The following is a 25,301-nucleotide window of genomic DNA, read 5'->3' as shown; positions in this document are numbered from 1 at the left end:
GCACAATAATTTTTACTTTTATTTTTGTTCAGTGGGATGGAAATGGAAATACTAGTAAGAGTAACATATTAAAAGGAATCATTACAAAAACATCTCAAACCAAACCAAGAAAAGAAAGACACAAATGACTTTGATATAGAATTTCAAATGAGTATGAGAAGGGAGGGCAGGCTGTGTATATTCTGATCTCCAACAGGGAAACAGGACTACACAACTATATTTTTCTTTTTCTTTTGTGAAAGATTCCTTTGGATATGGGTAGTCAAGACTAGAGAGTTTTCATAATCTAAATGATGATTCATATAAAAGGTATGTTTCTATAAAATAAAGAGCATAAAAAAGCTTTAGAGTAAATGACTATGATAAAACAAGGAAATAAAAGAACAACTAAGAATAAGAATACTAAACTAGACCTATTTCCTTGAGTTCTCAAATCATTGTTTAATTTATAAACATTAACTAACGCCCTATTCTTGTAAGGTGTTATTTTTTTTCAGACACGAGGGGTTAAGTGACTTGCCTTGTACCTTATACTAAAATAAGAGCTGAGCTGAATTTATGGTAAGAGCTGGTGGCTCAGAGTCCCACAGAGAGGCCACAAGGTCATGCTGATATTCCATGAGGGCAACAGTATAATTTTCAATCAGCCAGCAGGGCTGCAGCTTGGAAAACTGCTTGAACCAATACTTTTTAAGGCCAATAACAGTCACATTATCAAATGAGAAGAACAGGGTACAATGATAAAACTGTCAATAAGCCACAGAAAATTTTACCAACTCCTGATTTTCTTCCCCAAATTTCCATTGGGAACCCTAATACTCTTTTCTCTTCCTGGCATGTTTACTTTTAACACAATCTTATAAATTGCAGAAATGAGAGGATTTAGGATACCAAGCTTGTTGCCATCTTTTTATAACTTTTTTTTTTTTTTTTACTAAGGTGGCTTCTGAAAAGCCAACTCAATATTTAAGATGATCATAACTAATAATTTATAATAAAATTCTACCACAATGTCTGACTATAGTGGAGTCATTAAATAAACTATGACCTTCACATGAAGAAATATAGTGCAGCCATTAGAAATTATGTTGAGAAAAACATTAGTGTTAAAGAATATTTAGTGTTATAAATTTAAAAAGTTTATAAAATAACATGATGAAAATCTACAAAAGAAAAAACTGAGAGAGCAAGTATGTATATGTATAAATGTACAAAGAAAAAGAGCTTTTGAGTTTCCAGGGGCAAAAAGGAACAAAACACAACTATAGTACTCTAGCTAGTAAATTTGGTTTTGGTAGGAAAAAGGGTTAGTAATTCTAAAATGACACCAGGAGTATGCTACGATTAAGAAAATAGTAAATATGTTTTGATTAATGAGAGGTTTCTTATAGGTGGAGAAAGGAGCTATAAATTTAAAAATAAGAGAAAAAAATTTAAAGACCTTCTACAAATCAATATCCCCAAAACAAATAATCCAATAAAAATGTGCAGAAGACATGAATATACAGTTTTTCAAAGAAAACATAGAGACGGCCAACAAACACATGAAAAGATGCTCATCATCACTTATCCTCAAGGAAATTCAAATCAAAACTACAATGCAGTATCCCCTTACACCTTTCAGAATGGCTAAGGTCAATAACAAGAGAAACAACAGGTGTTGGTGAGGTTGTGGAGAAAAAGTAACCTTCTTGCAGTGTGGTGGGAAGGCAAACTGGTGGAGCCACTGTGGAAAACAGTATGGAGGTTCATCAAAATGTTAAAAATAGGGATCCCTGGGTGGCACAGCGGATTAGCGCCTGCCTTTGGCCCAGGGTGTGATCCTGGAGTCCCAGGATTGAGTCCCACATCAGGCTCCCTGCATGGAGCCTCCTTCTCTTCTCCCTTTGCCTGTGTCTCTGCCTCTCTCTCTGTGTCTCTCATGAATAAATAAATAAAATCTTAAAAAAAAATGTTGAAAATAGAACTCTATGATCCAGCAATCACACTACTGAGTATTTGCCCAAGGAATACAAAAACACTAATTCATAGGGATACATGTACCCCTATGTTTACAGCAGCATTATCTACAATGGCCAAGAGTGTTCATGGATAGATGAATGAATAAAGAAGATGTGGCATATGTGTGTATATGTCTTCCTAGAGGGGTAAAGCATGTGCTGGTTACAAAAGGATGTCAAAAAATGCATGTGTTTATTATAGCCTTAGGTTTAATAATTCCTGAAAGTTTGTACTTATTCTATTTTATGAAATATCCCTATTCTTTTAAATAACATATTTTTCTGATAATAAAAATGTTAAAAGCTAATTTTAAAAACATTTAAGCATTTCAGAAAAGCATAAAGAAGAAATTAAAAATCACCCACAATCCTGTTACAGAGATGGCTACTGTTCACATTTTGATGGACACTATTTTGCATCTTCTTTCTAAGCATATTTGCACATATATAGATGTTCTACAAACATAGAGAATCCATACATAGAATTCAAGAATGAAATTGTAATATTTTACAGCATTCTATAACTGGAAAGATACTTAGGTTATCTACAAGTCTTTAATTTTGTAAATACAGTATCTCCATGTACCTCCCTATACACAGACTCTATCTTAAAACACCCTAAGCTTTTGGAAAATTAAAAAAAAATTTACTACAGAAACGTCCAAAAAAGATAAAATATAGAAAATCAAATCTCTTCTAATCTCGTTTTTTTTTTTTTTTTAATTTTTTATTTATTTATGATAGTCACACACAGAGAGAGAGAGGCAGAGTCATAGGCAGAGGGAGAAGCAGGCTCCATGCACTGGGAGCCTGACATGGGATTCGATCCCGGGTCTCCAGGTTCGCGCCCTGGGCCAAAGGCAGGCGCAAAACCACTGCGCCACCCAGGGATCCCCAAATCTCTTCTAATCTCAAGCCCTTAGGAGTGCTTCTCTCCCAATCATCTCTCAGCAAATGGCAGCTCCATCCTTCCATCTGCTCAGGAAAAAAAAGCCCTGGAACCCTCTTTGGCTCCTCACTTTCCCTAAAAACCCCTTTCCAGTTCATCAGCAGATTCTAAGTCAGAAAACAAAACAAAACAAAACAGGGAACCAACCAATTCTCACCAGTTTCACACTTACCAAACTGGTCTAGCTGCCATGATTCCATGCCTAACTCTAAAGCATTCAAGATATGAAAAGTTCATTGGTAGGGTTTCAGATACTACACTGCAACTAACCTTCAAGAAATACTGCATGTCAAGTTTTCATGTAGTGTCAGAAAAGAATATCTACAATAACCTGAAAAGGTTATAAAAATACTTCTTCACTTTTCAAACTACATATCTTTGTGAGGCTGGTTTTTCTTCATACACTTCATATATTTTTTTCATAAAACATTATATTGTAACAGACTGATTGCAAAAGGAGATATATGTATCTAACTGACTTCTATTAAGCTAGACATTAAAGATATTTGTAAAAATGTAAAGTAATTCCATACTTTTCACTAATTTTCTTTATTGTCCTGGAAAATATTTACTTTTCCTGAAAAATCATGTTATTTTTATTAACATATAATGGGTTTGTTATTGTTATTTTTAAGTAACATAATAAATATTTCAGGATTTTTCAGTTTTAATAAATATGGTAAATATTCATAGATATAACCAACATAACCATTAGTGACCACGGCTCTAGCAGCTTGCCTCTCAAAGTAAAATCTAAAATCCTTAATGGTTTACAAACTCCCTACCTTGACCTGACTCCATTTTCTCTGAGAAAATAATCTCCATATTCCCTGTTTCTTGACTTCATTTCTAGTGCCTCTTTCCACCTTCTTTAAATGATCTCTGTTATTTTTCTTGGGCTATACCAAGTAAGTTTGTGCATGAGAGACCTGGCACTAGCTTTTCATAGTTTTTGGAGTATGCTCCCTCAGATAATCTTATGGCTTACTCTCTTCTTTCAATTCTTTCTTTAATGTTACCATAAGCAAGATAGTCCCTGAATACATTTAAAGTAGTGCAAAACAACACTTTCCATCTTTCTCTATTATTTCCTCGATTATACTTTTACCTTTTATAAAAAGAGCAGCTTTCACCCCTTGACTTATATTGTCTTTTCCATCTCAAGTGAAAGCCCATAACAGTAGGCAATCTTTTGCTTGTTCACTGCAATATGCTCAGTACCTAGAAAAGTACCTGGCATTTACTTTTACTTTCCTTTTTTATCCAATGGATAACTAAAATCATCTTTTTTTTTTTTTTTAAGATTTTTATTTATTCATGACAGACACAGATAGAGAGAGAGGTAGAGACACAGGCAGAGGGAGAAGCAGGCTCCATGCAGGGACCCCGACGTGGGACTCGATCCCGGGTCCCCAGGATCACATCCCAGGCCGGAGGCGGCACTAAACCGCTGGGCCACAGGGGCTGCTCTGAAATCATCATCTTATTGAATTTATATTTACCTTTACCTTTGAAAATTCTTGGTTTGATTCATCAGATTTTTCTCAACAACACTATGATAAATATTTTAAATGTAAGGAAAAACAGGAGGGAAGAAGCAGAAATGATGGGAGAAAATATAGGTATTACACTTTCATACCTGACATACTCTGAGCGCTTGGTCCAAGACTGTTTTGGTATCAGTGTCATAATCTGGGCAGGGCAGCATGGTTCTGCTGAGATGCGCCTGTAGTAGGAGATGTGCTTTGGTGTGAGGGCTATCAAATGAATGAGGATTTGATTCAAGGGGAAGACATTTTGCCAGTTCACTATTCATATGATCTTCATTGTGTCTTACTGGCAAATCTGTGTATTCTTCTGCATCCTGAAAAAAAAAAAAGACATATATATATACACACACACACACACACACACACACAGATATATATACATATAGAAAATAGAAAATAATGTACTGGATCAAAAGTACAGTAATTAATGTACTTCCTAGCTTAACTACTGATATTTAAAACATGGTTTAGGAAAACCATAAGGTAACCAATCATGCCTCTTAGAACTTTGCAATACTATTATTGCTCTTTTTATTTATATAATCAACAAAAATAACAGGGGACTTGCTGGGCATCACACACTATGCTTGACACTGGGTTACAGCACTGAACCAGAAACTGAGTTCCTCAAGGACAGACAAGTTCTACAAAATATAATGAATGTTAATGTATGGTAAGTACAGAGTGCTGAAGGGACATTCAGTTTGGGGACCTACTTATTTTAGAGAGTCAGGGAAAGTTTCTTGGGAGCAATGACATTTAAGTTAAGATCTTTAGAATAAGTGAAAGGAATATGGCAGGCCTGGGGCAGTAGGATTGAGGATAAGATTGGTGAGGTAAGAAAGGATGAAGAGAAGCATCATTAACTTAAAATTTATTGTATTAGATTAGATTAAAGTAAAATGATTTGAAATTGAGAGTTTCCAGTTCCACATGTACAAAGCTTGGAAGTCACCATTCTGTTCTTATGATAAGTAAAAAGCTGAACAAATTGAAAGATCAACAGCTCTTTTTGGACACATAAAAGAGGAGAGGACATGGGGCAAATTGCTCCCCTAAGACTGGAGACATAGGCAAATATAGGGAGTCATATCTAACAGAAGCAGATACTCATGAGCAGAAACCACCAAGGGAACCATTAAGGAAATCTGAGCTGTAATTGTTGAATTATTGGAGGATCAGTGTAAATAACTCAGACTTTAAAACTCCAGGAAGACCCAACCTTAGGGGGAGTCCAAAAATATTTGAAGTTTACATCCAGGAGCTTGACCAGATTCCCATGGGAAGTATCAGAGCGAAAACGGCTGGGGCTTCCAGTAGGGGAGTTCCAGCAGGGGGTTTCCAGTTTGAAATATGCCAGAGAATTCTGTTCTTAATAAGGCCTACACTCAGGAAAAACTAGTTAACCAGAGTCTAACCTGCTAGGGTACTATTAGAGCTTAACTGACCTGGAATAAGGGAAATACCCAATTTTGGCTATTTTAGTCATCCTGTCCCATCTAAGGGGAAAGAAAAAAACCTGAGAAACACTTGTGAAGTTCATGGTCCCAAGGCCTGGCTCACTAAAAGATCGAGACCTAATCACAGAACTATAGCATATTTCCCCCAACCTCATCAGCACATTACTAAAGACCTATTTATAGCATTATTATTATTTTTTTACAAAGTACATTATGTCTGGTTATCAAGAAAAAAATACAAAGTATATCAAAAAACAAAACAATGCCCCCCCATCACCCCCCCCCCCAAAAAAAAAACCCAAAACAAAAAGACCTACGCAATTTCAACAGACAAAGCTAGTACCAGAATGGCAAAGATATTAGAATTATCAGGCATGGCAGAGATTTTAGAATTACCAGACTGGGAATTTAAAACGACTATAATTAGTTGCTACTCAACTGATATATGCTAACGGCTCTAATGGATAAAGTAGGCAGCATATAAGAACAGATGGATGGGGCACTTGATGGCTTGGTTGGTTAAACATCTGATCCCGGCTCAGGTCATGATCTCAGGGTCTTGGGATCAAGCCGAGTCAGGCTCCACATTCAGTGGGGAGTCTGCTTGTCCTTCTGCCCCTCCCCCCATTCATGCACTTTCCTTCTCAAATAAATCAAAATCTTAAAAAAAAAAAAAAAAAGAATAGATGGGCAATGTAAAATGAGATAAAAATGCTAAGAAAGAACCAAAAAGAAATGCTAAAAACAAAAATTACTATAATGGACATGGAGAATGCCTTTGATGGATTTATTAGTAGACAGGACATACCTAAGAAAAGAACTGAGCTAGAGGACATCAATAGAATCTTCAAGAACTAAAAAGCAAAGAGAACAAAGACTGAGAGAACCAGAATAGAATATTCAAGGACTATGAACAACTACCAAAGATGTAACATACACATGATGGGAATACCAGAACAAGAAGAAAGACAGAAAGAAACAGAAGAAATATTTGAAACAATAATGACTGAGAATTTCTCCATATTAATGTCAGACACCAAACCACAGATCCAGAGAATACCAAGCAGAATAAATCCAAAAAATCTACACCTAGGCATATCACCTTCAAACTCTGATTATAAATAAAGAAAAAATCCTGAAAGAAGCCAGGGGAAAAATACATCTTATAGAGCAACAAAGATAAGAACTACATCTGACTTCTCAAAAACCAAGCAAGTAAGAAGAGAATGGAATGATATATTTAAAGTGTTGAGAGAAAAAACTCAGCAACCTAGAATTCTGTACCTTATAAAGTTACTTTTCAAAAGTGAAAGAGAAATGAAGACTTTCTCAGATAAAAAATTGAGTTAATTTGTTGTCAGTAGACATGCCTTCCATGATACATTATAAGTTCTTTAGAGAGAAGGAAAATAATATAGGTTAGAAACTTGTATCTAAATAAAGAAAAGAGGGATCCCTGGGTGGCGCAGCGGTTTAGCGCCTGCCTTTGGCCCAGGGCGTGATCCTGGAGACCCGGGATCGAATCCCATGTCGGGCTACCGGTGCATGGAGCCTGCTTCTCCCTCTGCCTGTGTCTCTGCCTCTCTCTCTCTCTCTGTGTGACTATCATAAATAAATAAAAATTAAAAAAAATTAAAAAAAAATAAATAAAGAAAGAAAAGAGAGTGATGCCTGGGTGACTCAGTTGGTTAAGCATCTGCTTTCAGCTCAGGTCATGATCTAAGGTCCTAGGATTGAGCCCCACTGACTGCCTCTGCCTACTGCTCCCCCTGCTTATGCTGTCAAATAAATAAATAAAATCTTTAAAAAAATAAAGGAGAATATGAAAGAGGGAATAAGTGGAGATAAAGTGAAGCTTTTATTTATTTATTTTAAATTTCCTTCTTTTTTTTTTTTTTTAAATTTATTCAGAGGCAGAGAGAGAGAGAGAGAGAGAGAGAGGCAGGCAGAGAGGCAGAGACACAAGCAGAGGGAGAAGCAGGCTCCATGCAGGGAGCCCGATGTGGGACTCAATCCCAGGTCTCCAGGATCACACCCCAGGCTGCAGGCGGCGCTAAACCGCTGTGCCACCGGGACTGCCCTAAAGTAAAGCTTTTATTTTTCTTATTGTTAACTGACCTGATAACACTTTATTCAAGATAATAATAGCAACAATGTATTTGATTATGTTTATGTATATATCTTACATCTATATGCTTATGTGTGTATATATGTATATTTATATATATATTTATATTTAAAGTGAAGTGAATGACAACAACGATACAAGAAATGAGATTGAGGAATTAGTACTATTGTGTTATTATAAAGTATTCACACTACCTGTGAAGTAGTATGTTAACTGAAAATGGAAATGGAGTGGTAGTACATGTATATTGTAAACTGGGGCAATCACTAAAAGAAGCAAAAAAATAAGGTTTAACTGACATGCTAAGAAAGGAGAAAGTGAAATCAAATAATTGCTCAATTAAAACCACAAAAGGCAGAAAAAGAGTGGAAAACAAAAAGAATAACAAAGAACAAGGGCTACAAATAGAAAATAGTAGCAAGTAGGGTAGATGAATCCAATTATATCAGTGAACACTTTGAATTGTCAGTGATCTAGATGATTAAGAGAGACTGTCAGAGTGGATAAAAAACACAATCCAACTATATGTTGTCTACAAGAAATCTCTTTAAGTATAAAGACACATATAGATTAAAAGTAAGTGGATGAAGAAAAATACCATGCTAACACTAATCAAAATAAAAGCAAGAGTAGTTATATTAATTTCAGACAGAGCAGACTTCAAAGCAAGGAAAGTTATCAGTGAAAAAGAAGGGAATTACATAAGGACAAAGGGGTCAATTCACCTGGAAGACCTAACAATTTTTAGTGTGTATGTGCCTAACAACAGAGTGTCCAAGTATGTGAGTGCAGTGAGTGACTGAAGGATTTTTAAATATTTGAATATCAATATAATTAATACAATTCATTTTATTAATAAACTTAAAAAGAAAACACAATCAACTCACTTAATGCAAAAAAAAAAATGACAAAATCTAACTATCCCTAATGAAAGCTCTCAGCAAATAAAAAAGAAGGGTACCTTAATCTCTGAGAAACCTACAACTAATATCATATTTAACAGTAACTGATTGAGTGCTTTCTCCCTAAGATCAGGAATAAGAAAGGAATATCTGCTCTTTGTATTTCTGTAATAAATGGCACCAGAATTTTCAGTCAGTTCAATCCAATAACAAATAAAAGAAACCCAGATTGAAACGGAAGAAGTAAAACCGCCTTCATTTGTAGATGGTATGATCAAGATAGAAAACCCAATGGAATCTATAAAATAGAGTGAGTTTAGCAATGTTGCAGAAGACTAATGTACAAATATTAATTGTATAATTGCATTTCTGTATATCAGCAACCAATAATCAGAAATGAAAAAATACACAGCATAAAATATATGAAGTACTTAGAGGTGAATCTGAAGAAAAAGCATGAAACACCTGTATACTGCAAAGTGTACTATGAAACACTGCTAAGAAAAATCAGAAGGCATAACTAACTGGAGAGATATACTTTAATTCTCCTAGAACTGATTTATAGGTTTAATATAATCTCAATCAAAACCACAGTAGACTTTTTTGGTAGAAACTGACAAATTGATTCTAAAACTCTTAAGGAAATGCAAAAAACCTAGCATAGCTGAAAGAATTCTGAAAAGGAGCAAAGTTGAAGGGACGCCTGGGTGGCTCAGCGGCTGAGCGTCTGCCTTTGGCCCAGGGCGTGATCTCAGGGTCTGGGATCGAGTTCTACATCAGGCTCCTTGGAAGGGGCCTGCTTCTCCTTCTACCTATGTATCTCTCTCTCTGTCTCTCATGAATAAATAAAATCTTTAAAAGAAAAAAAGGTGAAGAGTTAATAATACCTGATTTCAAGACTTTTTTATTTTTTTAAAGATTTTATTTATTTATTCATGAGAGACAGAGAGAGACAGAGAGGCCTAGACAGAGGCAGACAGAGAAGCAGGCTCCATACAGGGAGCCGGATATGGGACTTGGTCCCGGGATCACAGGATCACATCCTGAGCCGAAGGCAGATGGCTCAACTGCTGAGCCACTCAGGCATCCCTGATTTCAAGACTTTAATTGTGAAGCTTAATCTAATCAAAAGTGTTCTACTGGAACAGAGTCCAGAAAGAAACACATAACTACAAAGACAACCAATTTTTGACAAAGTGTGAAAGGCAAAGTAGCAGAGAAAGAATAGTCTTTTCAAGAATAATTGCATCTACATGCAAACAAAACAAAACAAAATAAAACAAAACAAAAAAACCAAACCCACAAACAAACCCAAATAAAGCAAAATGAAACAGTTCAAACTCTACTTTGTACTATATATAAAAAACTCACTCAAAATGTGTAATAGACCTAAATATAAAATCTAAAACTATAAAACTTCCAGAAGAAAAACAGAAAGACATTTCTGCTACTTAGAGTTAGGAAAAGATTTCTTTGGCAGGATAACTTAAAGCATGATCTATAAAAAAAATTGATAAATTGAGCTTCATCAAATTAAAGAGTATCTGTTCTTAGACATTAAGAGAATTAAAATATAGGCTATAGACTGAAAACATTTGCAAAGCACCTATCTAATACAGGACTTCTAAACACAATGTATAAACTTTCAAAACTCAAAGTGGAAATACAAACATCCCAGTGAAAACAAGGCAAAGATTTCAACAGATACTTTATGTAAAGATGTGAAATATTAATTACTAGGAAAACAAAAATTAGAATAGCCAAAATTTAAGTGACTAACATACCAAGCACTGGCAAGAATGGAGAAAAATTGGAACTTTTCTTACACAGCTTGCAGGACTTTAAAATGTTACAATTGCTTAGGAAAACAGTTTCACATTTTCTTAAAATTTAAACATAGAACTACCATGTGATCCAGCTATTCCATTCCTAGTGATTTACCTAAGAGAAAAGACAGCATATATCCACACAAAGATCATACACAGTAGTTGATAATAGCTTTATGTATAGAGGGGAAAAAAAAGGGAAAAACCTAAATGCTCACCAACAGATGAAGGGATAAACCAATTATAACTATACAATGGATCCATACAACGGGATTTTACCAAGCAATAAAAAGAATAATCTATTGATACTTATGATAATATGGATGAATCTCCAATAATTATGATGAAAGAAGCCAGACCAAAACACAGTACATACTCAAGGATTTGCAAACTCAACTACAGAGACAGAAAACAGACTGGTGGTTGTCTAGGGAAGGGGTCAGGGTGGGAGGGGAGGGATTTAAAGCTAACAGAGGGGTATGAGATAACTTTTGATTTGTATTTGATAGGCATAGAATTCCTGCCTAAGAAATAAAACTGTGTGATGAACCCCTGACAATTATATTATTTGGAATTCAATAATATGAAACAGAGTATTCTACTACCCATGTAGGTTTTCATCTTTTCTTGTTTGACTTACAATTTCAGAAACCTATGCCTTCACTAAAAAGATAGTTATATCCTTATGACAAAAATTCAGACGATATTAATAGTCAAATTCTTATTTCATAAACTAAATGGAATAAATTCTTTTAAACAAATATTTGTTGACTATCTGCCTTATGAGAAAAACATATAATATTTAACCAATCACAAAAATAAATGCAAATTTGATAAGGTGACAAGAACTATGAAGAAGAAACACACGGAAGCATGAGAGTTTTTAGCTAAGAAATCTGACAGAGTTAGGAAGGTCATAAAAGCTTCCAGAAGGAAAAGGCAGATAAGCTAAGATAGAGATAATCAGCAGATATTAACTAGATGAAGAGAGAAGTGAAAAGTGTTCTAGGAACAGTATATACAAAGGTCCTATAGTGGAAAGGAAAATCATGAGTCCAAGAGACTAAAAAAATGTTTAAAAATAACTTCAACTGATTCAATATATTACATTGAAAAAATATTTTAAATGAATATCTGAAATATTAACTGAAAACTAGATAAATATTTTATTTTTTTATTTTATTTTTTTCTAGATAAATATTTTAAAATGTTTCATCTTATTTTGCTATGTATTCGTCAAAAATCACAGCTAACCCACACTATTTTAAACACTATCTTCATCTTTTGGATTGCTTCATTTAAGAAGTGTATGCTGACATATTAGCAATTACTAATTTTTTTGCCCCTATGTGTCATGTTGGTTTTCCTTTCACATATCATTTCAGCTCTTTCCTGCCTGTTCTCTCTGAAGTCATCTGCTAAAGAAGGACCAGTTATACATGACAGTTATATTATTTTTGATTTCAGGTGATTTCAGGACTAAAGCAACATCACGTGATGGCTGATTCATCTTCATATATCTGGGCTCCATCCAAATCCCAATGAATGACTATCCACCTATTCCAGGCTTGCCAAGTAGTTAAGAAAAAATGAATAGCATATAAGAAAGAAGATGGCTCAGAAATCTAAAACATGACCTTTTACATTTAAGGAACTTAAAATAATGTTGGGGGAAAATTTATATACATAATTATTTTGAGTGTAAAATAAAATACTATTATTCAGAGAAGAGCACTGGAGTGAGCTGGGTGTATTGGAAAATTTCCCAAAAGAGATAGTGTTTGTTCTAGGCTTAGAACAATTTGTAGGAGAGGACAGAGGGAGAGGGATTCCTTGCATTCCATGCAGAAAAAATAATATGATAAAGAGGGGTCTGAGGTTTAAGCCTCAGGGATGAAGAGAATGATGACGCTATTAATAGCAGAGAAGTTGGGAACACTCAGTGGGTAGGAGCTTTCAGTCTAGCATGCAAAATACACTTAAAGGGGAAAAAAAGGCAATAATTCAGATAGCTGGGTAAAGGTGGAAGGAGAAGAAATCAACTTTAAACCTGTTTCATGGTCTAACATTTTATTCATATTTAGATTTCTTTCTACTATTCATTAAATACAACTTCTGATCTTTTAGCAGAAGAAAATCAAATAGTTATTTTAATAATGCAAACTGAATTGGCTTTCTAGGTTTTGAATATGTAGGAAACAGGATTAGGCTTACAAATTATTTTCATAGTTCAATTAAAGAAAAATTATACAGAAAGTAAGAATTCGGCTAAAAGCACTAATAGTATTATCTAAGTCATCTACTCTCCTCAGTACAATCTTGTTCAAATTTGATTATATACTCCCTCTCTCACTGCCCTGCTATGCACAAACAGAAGGGAGGGAGAGAGAGATGGAGGGAGAGACAGAGAAAGAGAGAGACAGAGACAAATTAACAACATAAACTGTTGGTGAACTCACAGAGAAGCAGTGTAACTGAACAGAACTGATGACTTATAATCATGCTCATTGTACTTTTGTTTTTTTTTCAGGTAAATTTGATCATCAGTGCTTTTTGTTGTATTTGCTTACTTTAGAATCTAAACTCTATGTAAGATGTGATTCCACTGTTCTCAAACCATGCCAATTCTCCTTGAATTACCCGATTTATTGCTTTAATCCCCTGCTTCAGTAGGATTGTGAATTTGCTAACTGCCAGCAGTATCAGTATCACATGAGTCTGCTAACAGCTGAGTACATTTTAGGTTGGAAAAAATGTTGCGCAGAAGAGAGATCTTCTAATAAGGGAACCATCAGATCTTTACTGCAGTATTACCCAAAAACAGTGACCTTACTAAAAAATTTAATGCAAGGGTGACTTTTCTCAATGCACGAAGCAATCTTTCTAAACTCAGGAGTCTTTAATTTCTTGGCAAAAATCTATAAATTTTAATTTTTATTAAAGTAAATAATGTATTACTACAGCAGACATGGTCTTAGTATGCTGAGTCATTTGTTTACCTAATTTTTATTCAGCACGCATTAAGTACTTAGATATACAATGGTGAATAAAACCAGAGGCATGATCGCCTACCTTCACAAAGCTTTATAGTCCAGTGGAGGAGCTAAACCTTAATCAGAATTGACCACAAATAATGTAAAATGACAACTGGAAGTATAAGGGAGGGGAAGTATAAGGGAAGGGAGGTTCAAAAAACAGTGGGTCAGGTAAGGTAACTTTGAGGAGTTTAAGACTTGACTGAAATAATGTAAAAAAATGTTTTTTTTGATGAAGAATGTTAGGAGTGATACGCTAAGGTTCAAATTTGCATTGCGAAAGAGATATTGAGTTATTAGAGGAAAACACAGAAATCTAGAATGCCTACATAGAATTTATTATTTAATATATGCTTTTGATAAGTAATGTAGTTTTCATAATTAAATTTGAGATGTGCAATGTTTTTGAGATCTTCAAAGGAGTTGGTATTTAATTTATAAATATTCATAAAATATCAAAACAATAATAGTTTCTGTAGTTAAGAATTCTCCATAACTGAGGTCTCATCAAAAGTAGTTACTTCCTTTGAGGATCCTCTCCTTTTCTGCTTCCAGTGTTTGAATTAAAGGGGAACCCAAAGAATGTAGTAAGTAATTAATCCCCTCAGAAATGTTGTAGATCATGAGGATGGTATGAGATGGTGTAAGGTGGTAGACAGAACACTGGATTTAGGAAGTGTTACAACAGGTGGATTTTCAGCTCTGCCGTTTGTAAGCTATGTGACCTTCTCAAAGTAACCAAACCTCCCTAAATTTTCAATTTCTTACCTTAAGTTGGGATTTGGTGGGAAGATTTGGTGGGATAGTGTTTATGAAACACTCAAAAATTGTAAGACTTGGTATAAATGTTAGGAATTATTATAATAATGATCCCCACTTCTGATACCATAAAGGATGTTAGCTGGAGTTTAATATTCAATTATTTGAGTTTTGTTCTACAGTTTTCAGTTGTAAAACTTTGTTGCCAATTATGTAAATATACTTCACTAACTAAATTAACATTTAATTAATTGGCTTTAAAAATATTAGGATTCTTAAATATGATTCAAGGAAACACAATTATTTTGTTTTTTTACTGACACTTTACCAGTAGTGGCACATTCATTTCATACAAGTAATCATACAATTTTTATGTAATTGTGTTACCAAAAACACAATTGAAAGACAATGTTCTCATGCTACAAGAGACAGGTAAAATATTCAGGAATCGTATCCTCTTGAACCATAGATTTGATATTGCAGACTTTAATCTCCAATTTCCAATTAGGTTTCTTTTAAAACCATTTTAATGAAATGTTCACAAAAGCACATCAGTGTGTGATAAGGAAATATGTTCTCTTCAGTGTGCCTTAGTGAGCTAACTCAAAAACACTGTGGAAAAGGAATGAATGATTTACATTACACACCTAGCACAACTTTCCCAAAGAAGTATTACAGTTATGTTACTCTGAAACACTTCCATATTTTCTAATTAAAACTCAAGTGCTATGAATCCCAAGAATAAAATGGAAAATACTGATTTTAGATTTATTAGAATAGATAAAGAATATTCTTGGTATTTAATTGTGTGTGCGTGTGTGTGTGTGCGCGTGCTTTGATTATGGGCTCGAGAAACAATCTGAAATGAAGACTGAAGACAACTGCTGGTTAATCCTCACTTGCTCTGCCAGACTCTCCTGCAAAAACCAGGATCATTTATTCCTGGAATTCCAGTTCACAATTTTTCTAAGCTCTTTAGAATGCGTCATGTTTGATTCACCACTTAGCTCTTATCTCCTTCAAGTATTTTATTCTGGTTGTTTCAGAATACTTACAAAGGAGGTTTCTTACTCAGTTTAGATTGATTAAAAAAACAGCAATCCTAGGATCAGCAGAGAGAGCTAGTAAAATAATCAAAATCCCTGCTTAAAAACAAACAAGCAAACAAAAACCCTTTTCTAGCCACTTTTTTCCTCAGTAGGACACTCTATTTACCTCCAAATTACTCCTCTAATTTTAAACAACTTGTCTAGTTAATTTCCTGTGTGTGATCACTGACTATAAGTGAGGTTCATTTTCTTATCTACATCATGTAGGTAATTAAAGGAAATTGAAAGTGGGCAGTGAAGCTTTTATGCAACTGGGATTGAAGCTGAATGGAGGGCAGTGAGGTCAGTGGAGTCCATTATATTTTTATGTGAGAGGCTGGTCTGTCTGCCCTGTCCTTGTTTATTTAGTGGAGGCTGGACAGGCTACTAACTGCAAATCTGTGTCTCTGATTTGCCCAGCTGTCCTTGAATAAAGACATCTTCCCCTGCAAATGTTAAATGACAGTGATTGACAACCTATGATGAACTCTGCTTGCAACCCCCTGCTACTGTTTTTAGATTGCAAAAGAAAAAACAGACTAAAGAAACATCTTTCATAATCACATCAAATGGGCCCTGATGTTCACTCAATAGATTTTATTTTGTTTCCCTTTTCACTACAAATCTCATTTTGTTCTACAAATGCCATAAACTCAGCCTCTTCACATAAAGTAAAACATTTAAAAAAAATGGATGTAAAGCTACCACATTTTGCTTGTATATTTACACTGATTTTAAGTTTTTGGGGCTATATACTCTTACACAATGGTTTGTTCACACCATCTTATCACTAACTTACTTTGTTTGTTCTCCCGAGAACATGTGGCATATCTACACTGTTGAGAAATGTCTTTCAGTGATTGGCTGGCACTTGGGTTTAGTTAGGGCTCTGGTAGCTTTATTCAACATAAAAGTCTTACATATCCTTGTGGCTCTTAAATACGTTGGCTGTACAGCTTATCTGTTAGATTTCTTAAAATAAGAAGCTTGTTACAATCTACTTTGGCTTTTTCTTTAGTGAATGCATAAGTGGATGTTGTTTGAGTGGGTGTATATGTATATATGTATGTATATTTGCTGTACCTAAGCAAATTGCAGTGGTAAGCAACAGTCAGAATGGGTTCATGCGTGGCTTGTGTAAGTGTTGCGTAAGGGCAAACTAGTACTTTTATGTCACTGCACACATCGCTGCCTACGTTGCATTCACTAAATGGCAGGTAGGAGGGCCCTTGTACGGTGGGGACGGCAACCTGATCAATGTGAGAGACTAAAGAAGCTTTATGCTATAACTTAATCTCTGTCATGGGAAAAGTAAAACTTATAAAGTTAATGAGTTCTAGACTTTAAGTAGCACTTGATTAATTTGTAACATTCTGAGGCGTTAAAACAAACCAAAATTAGTTTCTCACATTCCAGCGCTGTCTTTGGCCACTGAAGCTGTAGAAAAACCATTTCAGTAAATTTCCCTGATAGGGACCCAGTTTAGTTTCTGTGCCCTTCTGAAGTATTAATTAATGGTATAGTATACATTTTATAACAATATTTGAAAAATAATCTGGTATTTACCAAGCCAGGTCTAGATACATTAAGGAATAAGAAATATTTTCTTATTGCTCCATATTTTTATCTTTATTATATCAGATTACCTATTCCTTAGTCATTAATACACTAAAAAACTAAATGTGATATGTATGAATTTTTAAAAAAACTCAAATATATATAGTTTCTAATACTTATAATTTGTAGATTTATTAAAATTATTCAAACTGAGTAAATACTTTACTACTGTATTAAATAAATCTCTAAACTAAAAGACTGCTATAAAGTAGACTTATCTGTAATTTATAATGACCTCAAAGTTCAGTAAAATGTATACTAGGAATGAACTTAAAAACATTCCAGGTTGAAGAAAAAAGTAAAAAAAGCCCTTGGTTATAAAAGTTATGGGAAAATGATAAAATTAAGATCTAGTTAATTAAGCAATGATAAAATATTTATCCAACATGTACAAAATTTGCTCCATAAAGAAAAAGTATCAAATAATTTTATTGTAAGCAGATAACAAAAATGTAAATACTGATGGATATAATTGTAATTGCTCTATGTATGTAAGTTTCCTTTTAAGGCTTATGTGAGTGTATATGTCTGATTTGTATCAATGTCTTAAACTTAGGGACTATGTTTGGCCTTCAACCAATTAAGGCAAGCACAGAATCACTTGCAAAAAATAAATATGAACAAGAACAAAAACAAGAACAAGAACATCTTACTCTTTCCATTCTAAGAATGACCACCTGGTTGACAGCTGGATTTTAAGGGATCTTTCAATAGTGGATACCAGTAACTTTGTTATGCTTAAAATAATTTCAGTGGTAAGAATTCCATCAGAAACTTCTATTTCCCAGGATTTATAGCTAAGTCCTTAAAAAATGCTCTTTGATGAAACTTAAAAATTCCTCAGTTTTTGAGGATGTAATACAAATGTCTTATAGCTTAACAATATTTAGAAATTTCTCTTAAAAAATAAAATTTTGAGGCTGTCATGCTTGAATTCTAAAAGAGAATAAGTGAAATTAGTAGCAATATGTAGTATTTGGGTACAGTTAAATGTCACACTTTCCGATCTATTTTTAAAAGCTAAACAAGTTTTCTTATTATCTTGCTTTTGCCTTTAAAACTTCACATATTTATTATTGGCTTTCTTTATAATTTGCCTTTCTACAGGCTGTGAGATTCTATTACACACAAAACAAACAAATGGAAATACTAGAACAAAAATATAACCCAAAGTGGAAACATTAAAACACTTCTATTTAATGTCTACTGAATATTCTTCTTCCAGGAGTTAGTAAAAAAAAAAAAAGAAAAAAAATATACACAAAAAGTTAAACAAATCTATAAGTGAAATATCAAAACAGGCCAATATACAGGAAATAATCACAATACATGAGTGACTGACAAATGGGTGAAATAAATGCTGGTGTCCTGAACTTAGAAAAAGTAGTAATAACTGCTAATTCTGAATTATGGAATATTTTAAGAGGGAGCTAAAGCAAGATGGGTGGATGAATGTTAGAGACACATTGTCCAGGTGGGAATCATAAGCAAAGGTGTGAAGCTGAGTATATATTCAGTATGTTTAAAGGTGAGAGTAAGGTTCATCAGGAGAAAGGGGGAGGTGGATTTGCAAAAACCTAATGGATTGTATGGTAAAGAGGAAGGCCTTGATAACTAGGTTAAGGAAACAATGCTTTTTAATTAAGTTTAGATTTTTAAGGGCAGAAATGGTCCTTTAAACCAGATAAACTGGCAGGGATGAGTTGGGTGGATTAAAGAGGAGGGAGAAACTAAAGTAAGATGATCAGTTAGGAGACTGTATAGGAATGGAGTGATGAGAATCCAGACAGGAGCTGGTTATGGGGATATAATATTTAGCGTGGTGATTATAGTTAATAACACCATATTGCATATTTGAAAGTTGCTAAAGGTAGGCAGACTTTAAAAGTCATCACCAGAAAAAGTTTTCTATATATGGTAACAGATATAAACTAGAGATACTGTGGTGATCATTTCACAATATACACAAATACTGAATCATTATTTTGTACACCTTAACTAATATTGTATGTTGATTATACCTCAAATAAAAATGTTAAATTCTCTTTAAAATAGTAACTCTTGTGATCAAGGATTATAGTTTAAAAGGAGAAAATACTGAAAATGTTCTGTCACTATAGCTTTTTAATTTTCATTCAAACTGCATAATAAATGTTGAAGAAAGCAGTCTATTTTGATATATAAACAATTTATGGTTGGCATTAAGGAGGGCAATTTATCTCACACATTCACAGTTTGCAGAACTATGAGGTAGGTACAGGAAGAGGAGCCAGTTAACTATAAGAAAAAGAACCTGATAAAATGTGAAAGTGCATTCTTAAAAATAAAGAGATTATTAACAAGAAGTAAATGATGTTGTCAAATGTTGTCAAAATATCAAAGATATGAAGGATATCAAAGCACTGGGTAATTAGGACCTCTGAAGAAGAGTTTAAACAAGAGTGATCCAGATTATAGGACATAAAGAATGAACAGATGGAAAAGAAATGGAAATAGGTTGAGATACTGATTTTTATTTTGTCAGTGAATGGAAGAAAGGAAATAAGATGGTAATTTGAGGAGGATGGTAAAACCCAATAAAGGTTTCTTCTCCCCAGACTATGGTAACTACATGTTTAGGAGTGCATTTTTTAAGCTAAAAAAGTTATTTTAAAATTTCAAGAAACAGTATCAAGAGAACTACTGAGAAAATTCTACAAGAAAGGGGGAAAACCAATGAGTAGTAGAGCTATCTTGTGAGAACCAATGGCTACCCATTCTATGGATATATCGCATTTTGTTTATCTAGTCATTGGTAAATGGACATCTACTCATTTCTACTTTTTGGCTATTATGAATAATGCTGCTACGGACATTTGTGTACAGGTTTCCGTCTGAAATTTTTCAGTCCCTTTGGGTATATATCTAGGAATGAAAACGGTGTGTCACATGGTAATTCTGCTTAACATTTTGAAGAACAACCAAACTTTTTTTCCCAAAGTGGCCACACCATTTTACATTTCCACTAGCAAGGTATGAGCATTCCAAGTTCTCCATATCAACTAACATTTGCTATATAGTCGGTCCTTTTGATAATAATGACCCTCATGGGTATGAATTGGTTTTGATTTGCATTTCCCTAAAAACTATTGATGTCAAGCATCTTTTTACGTGCTTACTGGCCATTTGTACATCTTTGGTGAAATGTCTATTCAGATCATTTGCCCATTTTTTAATGGAGCCACCTATTTATTATTGAGATAAAAAGTTCTTTATATTTTCTAGATGTAAGTGCTTTATCAGATATATGATTTGCAAAGTTTTCACTCAATGGGTTATTTTCTCACTTTTCTGATGGTATCATTTGCAGCACAAAAGCTTTATTGATAAAGTCCAATCTGTCCACTTTTTCCTTTTCTTTCTTGTTTGCACTTCTGGTGTTTTACCTAAAATGCCATCACCTAATCCAGGAAGAGGAAAATTTACAACTATGTTTTTTTTCCCTAAGAGTAGTATAGCTTTAGCTTTTACATTTAGGTTTATGATCAATTTAGAGTTAATTTTTGTGTATGGTGTGAGGAAGGAGTCCAGCTTTATTCCTTTATATGTATATATCCAATTATCTCAATAGTTTTTATTGAAAAGGTTATTTGTTACTCCATTTTACTCTCCTGGCACCATGGTATTAATCGGTCATACGTACACATTTATTTCTGCACTTCTGGTTCTATTTCATTCATCTATATGTCTATCCTGTGGCCACTTCCACACTATTCTGATTATACTCACCTTGTAGTAAGTTCTGAAATCAAGAAATGTGAGTCCTCTAATTTTGCTCTTATTTTTCAAGATTGTTTTGGCTATTACGGGTTGCTTGCATTACCATACAAATCATAGTACAAACTTCTCAATTTCTACCAAAAAGTCATTTGGGATTCTGACAGGGATTTTGTTGAATCTGTAGATGATTATGGAGAGTACTGCCACCTAGCAATAGTAAGTTTTCCAATTCACAAACATGAGATATCTCATCACTTATTTAGATCTTCAGTTTCCTTCAACAGCGTTCAACTGTTAAACTTATTCCTTGGTTAAACTTATTCCATATTGTTCATTTCTAGTGTATATCTATACAAATGATTTTTGTATATTGATCTTGAATCCTGAAACCTTGCTAAGCTTGCTTTTTAACTCTAATAGTACTTTGATAAATTCTTAGGCTTTTCTATATAGAAGGTCATTTCATCTGCAAATAAAAATAATTTTACTTTTCTTCCAAATTGGATGCCTTTAATATTTTTTCTTCCTAGTTGCCCTAGTTTGAGTCTCTGGTACAATGTTGAATATAAATGGTTAGAATGGACATAATTTGCTTTGTTCCTGACCCTGGAGAGAAAGTATCCAGTTTTTCATCATTTAACATGATGCTAGTTGTGGGTTTTTTTCTAAGTGTTTTGTCAGATTGAGAAAGTTCTCTACTTACCTTATTGAGGTCATGTGTTCATCATGAAAGGGTGTTGGATTTTGATAAAATTTTTCCTGTGTTTATTGAGATGATGATGTGATTTGTGCCTTTTTTTTCCTATTAATAGGTGAATTACATTAATTGCCTTTTGGAAGTTAAATCAACTCTGCGTTCCCAGGATAGATTCCACTGGGTCATGGTGGTGTATAATCCTCTTACTTGCTGCTAGATTTGGATTGCATTGTGTTGAGGAATTTTGTATTCATTCACAAGGAACATTAGTCTGTACTTTTCTTGTGATGTCCTCATCTGGTTTTGGTGTAAGGGTAACACCGACCTTATAGAAAGAGTTGAGAGGTGTTCTTGCTCTTATATTTTTGAAAGAAATAGTATAAGATTGGTAATAACTCTTAGAACATCTGGTAGAATTCACATCTCTGCCTGGCCTTTTTTTAGTGAGAGGTTTTAAAATTAATAATTCAAATTCTTTCCTTGTTGTGTGTGTGTGTGTGTGTGTGTATTCCTTCTTGGGTCAATTTTGATAGTTTGTGTCTTTTTTGGAATTGTCCATTTCACCAATGTTATATAATTGTTTGGCATGCAGTTATTTATAACATTCCCTTATACATTTGTGGTGACTTGAATATCCTATTTTATTAGTTTAGCTAAAGATTTGTCAATTTTGTAGACCATTGCAAAGAACCAACCAGCTTTTGGTTTTATTGATTCTTTTCCTGTTTTCTTATTGCCCTTTTGATTTCAACGCTAATTTTTATTCTGTTTCCTTCTGCTTGCTTTTCTCTTTTTCAACCAGAAGGTTAGGTTATTAATTTGAGATTTTCCTTAATATAGGCATTAACAATTATGAATTTCCAAAAAATCCTTTAGTTCCATCTCATAAATACTGATATAGTGTATTTTTCTTTTCATTCATCTGAATGTATTTTCTAATTTTTGTTGTGATTTTTTCTTTGACCCACTGGTTATTTAGAAGTGTGTTGTTTACTTTCTACATTTGTAAATTTCCTAAATTTCCTTTAGTTATTGATTTATACTTTGATTCCACTGTGGTCAGAGAGCAGTTTTTACGATTTCAATCCTTCTAAATTTACTGAGGTTTGTTTTAAGGACCATTAGATGGTCTATTTAAAAGAATGTTAGAGTGCACGAGAGAAGAATATGTATTTATTTTGCTATTGTTGAGTGGAATATTATTAGGTTTAGTTGGTTTATAGTATTCATATCTCCTGTATTCTTAATTTAGTTGTTCTACCATTATTAAAAGTTCAGCTTTGAAGTCTCCATCTATTATTGTTGAACTATTTCTCTCTTTAATTCTGCCAGCTTTTGCTGTATGAGACATTGATTTTTGACATGTTTTTAATTGCTCTATCTCCTGGTGAATTGACTCTTTATTGAAGTATAATTAACAGTGTTATATTGGTTTGGTGCAGAGTGATTCAACAATTCCATATATTATTCAATGCTCTTCATGATAAGTGTATCCTTAATCCCCTTTTTCTATTTGATCCATCCTGGCCCTCCACTAATCTCCCCTCTGGCAAACACCAGTTTGTTCTTTATATGTAAGAGTCTGTTCTTTTGTTTGTTAATTTTGTTTCCTAAATTCCACATGAATGAAATCATACAGTATTTGTCTCTGACTTATTTCACTTAACATTACACCTCTAGGTCTAACACATCCTAGGACAGGTCTTTCACATCCTTGGTTAAATTAATTCCTAGAGTTTTTGTTATTTTTGGTGCAACTGTAAATGAGATTTTCTTGCAAATGGCAAGATCTCAGATATTTTTTGTGGCTGAGTAATATTCCATCGTGTGCCTGTGTATACATAATATATACACACAATGGAATATATACCACATCTTCTTCATCCATTCATCTATCAGTGGACATTTGGGTTGCTTCAGTATCTTGGATATTGTAATGAATGCTGTGATAAATGTAGGGGTTCAAATTAGTGTTTTCATTTTCTTTGGGTAAATACCCAGTACTGGAATTATTGGATCACATGGTAATTCTATTTTTAAGTTTTTGAGGGATGTCTATACTGTTTTCCACAATGGCTACACCAGTTTGCATTTCCATCAACAGTGTGCATGAGGTTTCTTTTTTGTCCACATCCTTGCTATTTCTTATTATATCTTATCTTTTTGATTATAGCTATTCTGACAGGTGAAAGGTGATATCTCATTGTGGTTTTGATTTGCATTTTTCTGATGATTAGTGAGGTTGAGTGTTTTGTCATGTTTCTGTTGGCCATTTGTTTTTGTTTTGTTTGTTTTTTTTTGGAAAAATGTTTATTCAGGTTTTCTGTCCATTTTTAATTGATTATTTACTTTTTAGGTGCTGAGTTGTAAGCTCCTTACATATTTTGTATATTAACTTCTTTTCAGATATAACATTAGGAAGTATCTCCTCCCATTCAGCAGGTTGCCTTGTCATTTTGTTGATGGTTTCCTTCTCTGTGCAAAAGCTTTTTATTTTGGTATAGCCCCAATAGTTTGTTTTTGCTTTGCCCCTTGACTGAGGAGGAGACATACGTAAAAAAATGTTTCCATAGCTGATGTCAAAGAAATTATGGAGTATGTTTTCTTCTAGGAATTTTATGGTTTTAGATCTCACATTTAGCTCTTTAAATCATTTTGAATTTATTTCTGTGTATCATGTCAGGAAGTGGTCTGGTTTTCCCAGAACCATTTGTCAAAGAGATTGTCTTTTCCCCACTGCATATTCTTGCCTCCTTTGTTGTAGACTGACTGTAAGCATAGGTTTATTTCTGGGTTCTCTATTCTGTTTATCTGTGTGCCTACTTTTATGCCAGTATCATGCTGTTTTAATTACAACAGCTTGGTAATATATCTTGAAATCTGGGATTGTGATACCCTCCAGCTTTGTACTTCTTTCTCAAGACTGCTTTGGCTATTTGAGGCCTTTGGTGGTTTCATACAAATTTTAGGATTATTTGTTCTACTTCTGTGAAAAATGTTGTTGGTACTTTGATAGGCATTGCATTAAATCTGCAGATTGCTATGGACATTTTAACAATATTGGTTCAATCTATGAGCACAGAATATTTTTCCATTTGTGTCGTCTTCAATTTCTTTCATCAACGTTTTCCAGTTTTCAGAGGACAGGTCTTTCACATCCTTGGTTAAATTAATTCCTAGAGTTTTTGTTATTTTTGGTGCAACTGTAAATGAGATTTTCTTAATTTCTCTAGTACTTCATTATTAATGTATAGAAATGCAACAGAGTTCTGGGCATTAATATGTCCTCCAACTTTACTGAGTTCGTTTATCAGTTCTAGTAGTTTTTTGGTTGAGTCTTTATGATTTTCTACATATAGTACCATGTCATCTGCAAATAGTGAAAGTTTTATTCCTTCCTGATAGATAAATTTTATTTCTTTTTCTCATCTGATTGCTGCAGCTAAGACTATGCTGAGTAAATTAGTGGCAGTGGACATCCTTGTCTTGTTTTTTGATGTTTTCTTGAAAAACAAGAAAAGCTTTGTTTTT

At 33.8% G+C, this 25,301-nt stretch overlaps 1 protein-coding gene across 5 annotated transcripts in view; it reads right to left on the bottom strand.

Moving 5' to 3' along the window:
• Nucleotides 1–25,301, bottom strand: part of ASCC3 (activating signal cointegrator 1 complex subunit 3) — a 335,529-nt gene that overhangs the window by 20,104 nt on the left and 290,124 nt on the right. For all 5 annotated transcript variants that reach the window (XM_072831965.1, XM_072831969.1, XM_072831966.1 and 2 more), the window contains one exon: nucleotides 4,589–4,813. In XM_072831965.1, coding sequence (XP_072688066.1) covers nucleotides 4,589–4,813 — 225 coding nt within the window. The remainder of the gene's footprint in view (nucleotides 1–4,588; nucleotides 4,814–25,301) is intronic.

Source organism: Canis lupus, chromosome 7 (genome assembly GCF_048164855.1).
Source record: "Canis lupus baileyi chromosome 7, mCanLup2.hap1, whole genome shotgun sequence".
Lineage (NCBI taxonomy): Eukaryota > Metazoa > Chordata > Mammalia > Carnivora > Canidae > Canis > Canis lupus.
The sequence above is the reverse complement of the archived record's forward strand: the minus strand, read 5'-3'. Positions and strand labels throughout refer to the sequence as shown.